The sequence below is a fragment of the Papio anubis genome, chromosome 16, assembly GCF_008728515.1.
Source record: "Papio anubis isolate 15944 chromosome 16, Panubis1.0, whole genome shotgun sequence".
Lineage (NCBI taxonomy): Eukaryota > Metazoa > Chordata > Mammalia > Primates > Cercopithecidae > Papio > Papio anubis.
The window spans coordinates 90,249,789-90,257,775 of record NC_044991.1 but is presented as its reverse complement, the minus strand read 5'-3'; the positions used below and the strand labels follow the sequence as shown (position 1 = coordinate 90,257,775).

The following is a 7,987-nucleotide window of genomic DNA, read 5'->3' as shown; positions in this document are numbered from 1 at the left end:
CTAAGGGGGACGTGGAGGGTGAGTGGCTCAAGCTGTGTCCGAATCCAGCCTATCATCAGCCGGGATTTAGCAGGCCCCGCCCCCCCCCACGCCTGACGTGGTGAGTAAATGATTCGAGCTGTGTCCGAATCCAGCCCATCTCCAGCCTCAGAGGCCGAGGCGTCACCTCACGGCCACGCGTCTCCCCACGTGTCGGGAAGGGCCTGTCCCCTTCCCACCCCATCCCCACCCCGCTCGCCTTCTCGACGTTCCGTTGAGTGGTTTCTAATCCTCCCCCATGACCCCGGCGGCGGGCGGATGTGCCTCCAGGGAGCGGGCGAGGGTCCCAGCCCGGCTGCCCGGGGGCGGCCTTGAACTCAGCAGCCTGCTGTGAGGGCCCCGGCTTGGCCAAAGACCAGGTGGACGGTCTGAGGGGAACGTGCCGCCATCTGTGTCTGGGGATGGGGACCCCAAGCCTGGCACGGGTCGTGACCTGCAGCAGATCTGAGCTCCATGGGCTTCCTGCCCGCAGCCCGCCGTTCCGCCCCGGCCCGCCCTGGCCTCAGCTGCCCCTTAAGCAGGGGGATGCCCATCCTGACCTCCGGGTTGCCTGGGACAGAGTTAGAGCGCGAGCGTCATCGAGGGGCAGCTCGCGGGAACTTGGCAGGTGTCAGACCTCACGCCAGTGCCGCCCCTGTCAGGGTCCCAGCCACGGCCGCCACACTGGCTTTGGGGCCAACAGGGGCCCTGGGCCTGCGGTCGTGGCTCTGCCGGGTCCCTCTGCTCATCCTAGGCCCGCACATCCGCCAGTCACGCTCATCACACTGATCCCCGTGGGCCCAGCAGGCCTCCCGCAGCCCCACCTGAGAGTGGGCACCACAGAGCCCAACCCCGGGCTCCTTCTCAGGCAGAGCCCAGCGCGGGCAGAGGCGAGCATAGCAGGGCAGGCCCCTGGTGCAGCCCGTCCCCACTGTGGCCTCGCAGGACTGACTGGCTTGGAGAGACATGGTCGGAGACAGAAACCAGGAGGCAGAGGGAGAAGCCGTGTTCCTGAGCCCGTGGTGGGTCTCCCGGGCTGGGCCTCCGTGTAGGGCCCCTCCACAGTTATGCACAATTCTATTTGCTGAGCGGAACCAGCAGACTACAAAACAAAGCCCAAGTTTTCTAACATGTGGAGGAGATGTGGATGCAAATGCTGGCCCCAAGCAACTATTCTGGACCTGGAGGCCTCCAGTGCAGGAGAAGCAGGCAGCGGGCGGCAGGCTGGGCTTGCCCTGGGACAAGAGGAGCTCCAGCAAGGTGGAGGCCGGGGAGCGTGACCATCCCATTGTTCCTGGGGCTGCCCTGCGTCCACAGCCCTGCTGCTGTACATTCCTTCCTTCCTTCCTTGCTCCTGGGGAAAGGCAGAGGCCCCAGAGCCTCCGGTAGCCCGAGACCTGGGACCTTGGCCTCCTTGAGAGTCTCATTCCTCCTCCTCCGTGTGAGGCCCCTAAGCAGAGCCCGGCCCCAGGGTCTCAGGGGTCCCCTGCCTGGTGCATTATTTTTTATGCCATTTAAGTGACCACTTTCTTCCTCAGGAAGGAAATTCTAAAGTAAAAGCTGGCAAGACTCAGCAGAAAATAAATATCAAAAGCTGCTTCTGCCGCCCCAGCTTCACTCAGGCCCTGGCCACTCCTTCACCAGTCTACACTGCTGCGTCCTAGAACCACCGGGTCTGCAACCAGGTCTGATGTCTGGTGTGGACATTCAGGAATGAGGTCTCCTGCGGCTAAATGAATGAACAGATTCTGAAAAGCTCCCAGAATCTGGAGGCTGCCTTCTCTCAACACATGAACCAGCAAGGGGCCACGTTCAATTAAACACCTGCCCGCCCAGAGCACCAGGCCCAAAAGCAAGCAAACAACAAACAGAATCAAATCAGGCCTTCACAACTCCCCAAATCACGTGTAAGTTTCTACAGAGCAGAAGCCAAAAATATATGTTACTTAACTGGGTCCTATTTACATATATTTTTTATGGCTGCTCTAAAAAATTATCACAAACATAGTGGCTTCACCCCATTTCCCCTGATGTGATTATTACACATTGGATGCCTATATAAAAATATCTCATGGACCCCATAAATAGCTACACCCTCTATGTACTCATGACACTTTTTTATAAAGAGAACACTTAGCTTCCAGTTGTGCAGGTTAGACGTCTAAAATGGTCTCCCTGGGCTACATCAGGTCTCGGGAGGGTTGGTTCCTTCTGGAGGCTCCAGAGGAGAAGCCGTTTCCTCCTTTCCAGCTTCCTGAGGTGCCCAAATCCCTTGGCCCTCAGGCCCATCCTCCGTCTTCAGAGCCAGCGGTGTCTTGTCGCTGAGACCAGCTCTGCCCTGCGCCTCTATGTTGAAGTGCCCCAAGATTCCACTGGGTCCCCCCAGATAATCCAGGGTCACCTCTCCATGTCAGGTGGCTGACTGGCAGCCTCAATTCCACCTGCCACCCTCAGACCCCCTGGCCAGGGAGCCCATGTGTTCCGTTTCTGTGCACTGGGAGGTGGGCATGTTTAGGGGGCCCCCTTCTGCCTCCCATGGGTCTGCAGGGCCTGACTTTGTAACTTGAGATTATGCTTAGGGTGCCCAGATGCAAAAAACAAAAACGCAGCACATAAAAACACAGGGCGCCCAGCTCAACAGGAAGTTTGGAGAAGCGGTGACTGATTTTTTAGTGTAAGTCTGTCCCAAATATTGCAGAATCCATCCAAATGCTGCCGGACACCCTGTGTCTCAGCCGCAGGATCGCCACACTGCGCTCTTAGTGTGGGCCCAGAGCTGCCGGTGCAGAGGAGGGTTTCTGAGTTGGAGGAATGGAGGTGCGGTTCCCCCGCAACTTCCTCGGGATGCCCGGTGTGGACATGCAGGGATGAGGTCCCCTGGGGCTAAATGAATGAACAGATTTCGAAAAGCAGAAGCTATGTCTGGGGGGTTCTGGGCCTTGAATTGCTCAGAGACTTGCGGCACTGGGGAGATGCTTTCCCTGCAGGCAGCAGGCTCTGAATTGTCCTTTAGCCCCTGACCTGGGGTGCGGCGGGAAGGAGATGGAGGCAGGCCGGCGCGGCGTGGTCACAGACGGTGGTGCTGACGCACGGCTACTCAGAGATGACTTGGAACTCGAGGCCCAGCTCGTTACTCTGGGGGTGACTGGCTCCCAGTGTCTGGATGGGTCGGAGCCCCACCACAGCCGGCCTGGACTGGACTGGAAACGGTACCCATTAACAACCCCCGGGCCACCCGGAGCCCCCAGCTCCCGAGACTCTGGGGTCTGGTTTGCGACTGTTTGTCGCCCATGGGCCCCTCCACCAGCTCCTTTCGGTGAGTGTTGATTCAGGCAGAACCGGACAACCAGGCACTAGTTTGCTCTCTGGAGGAAAGCAGGAAGCTGAGAAAAGCACTTTGCCGCTGCCACACTGAGTGTGGACTTATTTCCTAGAGAAGCCTGTGTGTGCTGGTGCCAGCCAGGCCTCGGAGCAGCGCAGCCTGGCGGGTGAGGCACCCTCCCCTCCCCGCGCCTACGGAGCTCTCCTTCGGAACCTCAGACCAGGGGAAGTTCTTGTCTCCACAGCGGCCGTCTCGGCCTCCAGGCTGGAGTGTGGCTCACAGAGGCTGGGCAGCCAGGAGACAGCAGCCCTGGGATATTCCAAACATTCCTGGAGAGCTCCTGTGTGTGCGCAGGGAAGGACAGCCTTGAGCTTGAACCGAGGGTGGAGTCACCAGCCAAGTCTTCCAAGGAGGCTCCCTCCAGATCCACACCTGGGTGCAGCTTGCGATTTTTTTATTTTTTTATTTTTTTGAGACGAAGTCTTGCTCTGTCTCCCAGGCTGGAGTGCAATGGCGCCATCTTGGCTCACTGAAACCTCCACCTCCCAAGTTCAAGTGATTCTTCTGCCTCAGCCTCCCGGGTAGCTGGGATTACAGGCCCGTGCCACCACGCCCTAATTTTTATATTTTTAGTACAGATGGGGTTTCACTGTGTTGGACAGGATGATCTCAAACTCCTGAGCTCAGGTGATCTGCCTGCCTCAGCCTCCTAAAGTGCTGGAATACAGGGGTGAGTCACCGTGCCCAGCCAGCTTGCGATTTTTCAGAGGCATCTGAGTTCTCCGGCCACCACAGCCCTCATAAAAAGGGGGGTTGAAGCTCCTTTGGCCACAGGGCATTGGAGTGTAACTGTAAGAAGACCTTCTCAGGGAACCCCCTAGTCCCGAATTCTCTCCCCTGATTCAGTAAGAAATTATAATTAATTTCTTTTTCAGTAAAAGGCAAAGCTATTTTTAAATTACAAGCCTGATTGAATTAACAAAACATTAGACAATTAGCAGTCCTTTAAAATTTTTTTCATGTTCTTTAAAATGCATCTTGAATTTATTTATGTGTTTTTTTCTGTTTCCATCCTTTTCCTGTGTCCTGGATGTTAGGTAAAGAGTGTGGCCTCCCATCTACCGACCTCGTGCCATAAGGATGCAGTCAGACGGGGGCTCTGGCGGTCCGGAGCTCAGCTCTGCACCACATCCTCTGTTCCCCGTTTCGCAAGATTGCTTCTGAACACACCTTTCTCTCCCGCCCTATGGGGTACACGGCACCCATGACAGCTTCTGTGGGACCAGAAATGCAGGGGCGAGGAGGGCAGGAAGTGGAGGAAACAGATCTGGGTCTGGGTTCTATTTGTGGGTCGGCAATGTAAGAACCAGGCGAGCTGACTGGGTGGCTGGGCCGTGTGGACGCAGGTCAGCACTGTGCCATGGTGCTCTCGGGAGCCAAAGAGCCAGCCCACCTTGCAGGGCTGGGCCCATCTGTTCCAGAAACCACCTCTGCAGCCACACGGCAGCAGCTGCACATTGATGGCAGCGTCGGATCCTCTGACCACAGCTGAAGCTTTGACCAACAAAAGTCCCAGGGAGCTGCTCAGGGCAGGATCAGAAAGGAGGGTGCTTAGCAAGCCACGCACTGCTGACCCTCCCTGGGAGGCCCCGAGAGCTCTTCTCTCCTTCACATTTTCGCTCTGGCAGCCATCGTGGCGCAGACCTTGGAGCAGGGGCAGCTCTTCCCCCTGGGTCTGGCATCAGGAGCGCGTCCCACTGGCTCCGTTGCCGCAGACTCGAAACCCCACCTGGGGCAGCAGCCGGATCAGCACTGGGGGCACCGGAGTCCCTCAACCTCGGCCTCAGATCAGCATCCACCCAGCCCTCCTGCCCTACATCCGAGCCATTTCAAAGCTGCAGGGACATTGGGACGATAGGGAAGTGGGCCGAGGACAGCGCCAGGGAAGGCTTTGTCTGAACTCCTCAAATCACAGGGCACTGACATTTGGGATTTTTGCCTTCCTGGTGCAGCCCCGCCCCACATGCACACTCACGTGCATGGCGTCAGCAGGATGTGGGTGCTGTGGAGGTGCCCCCACTTCTGTGTCTCCCACACAGCCCCAGGAACCTGGGCGCCTACAGGAGCCAGGAGCTGCAGCACAGGTTGGGAGGGGCCCTGCAAGCCTGCGGGGAGAAGGGAGCCGCCCCTGGCTCCCCTTCTCCAGAAATCCCAGACTGGGGGTGAAGGCGTCCGGTGTGGGTGGCCAGGAGTGGGTTGAACAGTGTCATTTGGTCTCTGTCCGCTCATGCAGCCAAGGATCAGATTTGCAAACCCCGAGTGCAAGGGGACACCTCGGGCACCCTCCGCAGTGCCTCCCTGTGGGGCAGCCCTTCTGTGGGGTGCTCTGTGAGGAGCTCTGTGAGGAGGGCCTGGGGTCCAGTCTGCAGGAAACTGGATGGAGCGGGCCAGGACCTCGCCATCTCCCCAACCACAGCCCCAGGCCTTCCCCTCCCCGTGCCTGTATGGGTGATCCCACCCCGCCCACCTGGCTTGCCAGTGAGGTTTGCACGGCCTTCTCTTCAAGCCTTTGAGTCGACTAATTTGTACAAAAAAGCCAGAATTGACAACCTGCAAGTGTGAGTTCCAAAAATTTCACTGGCTTTTATTACCTGCCCTAGGGCCGAGAAGCTTGACCTTTTATCCCCAACTGCTAAATTGCCAGTCCTTCGGAGCAAGAGTGTCCTCTACATAAAGGAGCAGTTAGACTAATTTAAAACAGTATTGACCTTTCCTTCCTGTCCTTTTCATTTTGACTAAATTACAGGGTGCGGCTCTGCAATTCGCCTTCTGGTCTGTGAGTGACCCCGAGTCAGCACCCACCTTGCTGTGCTGCTTAATCAAGGAGAGCGCTGCTGCTGGCGATGCAAGGCAGGGCACCATCCACCAACGTCCCGACCCAGGGTCTCTCGCGGGGTCAAGGTTGCAGGGAAGGTGGGCCGGGGCGAGGCCTGCCCCTGCCTCTGTCCACAGGCAGACACAGATGCCACGGCTGGGAGGACCTTCGTGGCGCTCTCCTAACCGAGGCCCCGAGAGGGGCGGAGGCTGCAGGGATCACCCAGCCCCTCAGGGCAGCACTCAGGCCGGCCTCGGGGCCGTCAGCCAGCCTGGCGGCATCCCTGACTCTTACTTCAGGTCCCAACACTCCATTTCAGGGGGACGCTGGGCCCTCCCGACAACTCCCCGCCGTGTCCCAGGAGAGCCCCCAGCTGGCCAAGGAGCCTCACCTGGCTCACAGCTTTGCTCCCCTTAAGCTGAATTCGCAACAGGCCCTGGTGTCAGTGTAGCCTTGGCCCCCAAGGGTGACACGTCCGCGCCTTTCCGTGGATCCCAGGCTGTGTGGGGATGGTGTCAGGTGGGCAGCTTGGGCTGCCAGGACGGCTGGCAGAGGGGTTCCTGGGGCCTGGGACATCTAGGGATGGGAACGGGCAAGTGTCCTGGGGAAGGGAAGGATGGCCAGAGTGTCGCTCAGGCCTTGAGAACACACTGAGCAGAGGGAACGAAGTGTCCTGGAGGGCGGCCCAGCCAATGCCTCCCCCAAGGGTCCAGTGGAAACGTAAAAGCAAGGCAGGGGGCTGGGCGCGGTGGCTCAAGCCTGTAATCCCAGCACCTCCGGAGGCCGAGGCGGGCGGATCACAAGGTCAGGAGATCGAGACCATCCTGGCTAACACAGTGAAGCCTCATCTCTACTAAAAATACAAAAAAATTAGCCAGGCGTGCTGGTGGCGCACTCCTGTAGTCCCAGCTACTCAGGAGGCTGAGGCAGGAGAATTGCTTGAACCCGGGAGGCGGAGGTTGCAATGAGCCGAGATCACGCCTGCACTCTAGCCTGGGTGACAGAGTGACTCTGTCTCAAAAAAAAAAACAAAAAACAAAAAACAAAGCAAGGCAGGGGCGGGGCGGCCTGAGAAACATGCTCAGCTCATGACAGGGCCTATGAGTGTCAGTGGCCCGGCATCAGCATCTACTACATGCCTGAGCATTCTGAGTATCTACTGTGTGCCTGAGCGCCTACTGTGTGCCTGAGCACCTACTACATGCCTGAGCGCCTACTGTGTGCCTGAGCGCCTACTGTGTGCCTGAGCGCCTACTACGTGCCTGAGCGCCTACTGTGTGTCTGAGCACCCACTGTGTGCCTGAGCGCCTACTCTGTGCCTGAGCGCCTACTGTGTGCCTGAGTGCCTACTGTGTGCCTGAGCACCTACTACATGCCTGAGCACCTACTGTGTGCAGCCCCCTCAACCCCCAGGCATTTCCCAAGCAGAACATGTGATTGAGGGCTCCCAGATGTGGCCCCCGCCGCCTTGGCAGCTCACTGATGGCTTATAGAGCACTCCTGGTCTTGGCGTTTAATGTATGTAATGAATTCATAGCACCCAGTGTATCTTGGAAATAGTTAAACTTATCAGATCCCTGAGTCACTCACAATCCCCTTTTTCAATTTCCTGAAGCTACTTGGTTTGAGCCAATACTCCAGTCGTGACCCAGCATGGGCAACCTTTTCCTGTGAAAGCCAGATCACCAGTCAATGTTTGTCCCCAGGGGACATTTGACAGTGTCTGGAGATATTTTTAATTGCTCTAATTAAATATTATAGGGAGAGGATGC

General features: G+C 57.7%; 1 protein-coding gene across 1 annotated transcript; it reads left to right on the top strand.

Annotated features, from left to right (window-relative positions):
* Positions 1 to 762: 762 nt before the first annotated feature.
* Positions 763 to 7,044, top strand: LOC103887874. The gene is made up of 3 exons (XM_017944640.3): positions 763 to 1,278; positions 1,557 to 1,925; positions 4,438 to 7,044. Exon 3 carries the CDS (start codon positions 4,861 to 4,863, stop codon positions 5,911 to 5,913), a length of 1,053 nt encoding a protein of 350 aa, XP_017800129.2. The 5' UTR covers positions 763 to 1,278; positions 1,557 to 1,925; positions 4,438 to 4,860; the 3' UTR covers positions 5,914 to 7,044.
* Positions 7,045 to 7,987: the final 943 nt, after the last annotated feature.

What these genes read in the sequence shown, in the direction of transcription:
- LOC103887874 (XM_017944640.3), top strand. Translation starts at nt 4,861, where the DNA reads ATGGCAGCGTCGGATCCTCTGACCACAGCTGAAGCTTTGACCAACAAA.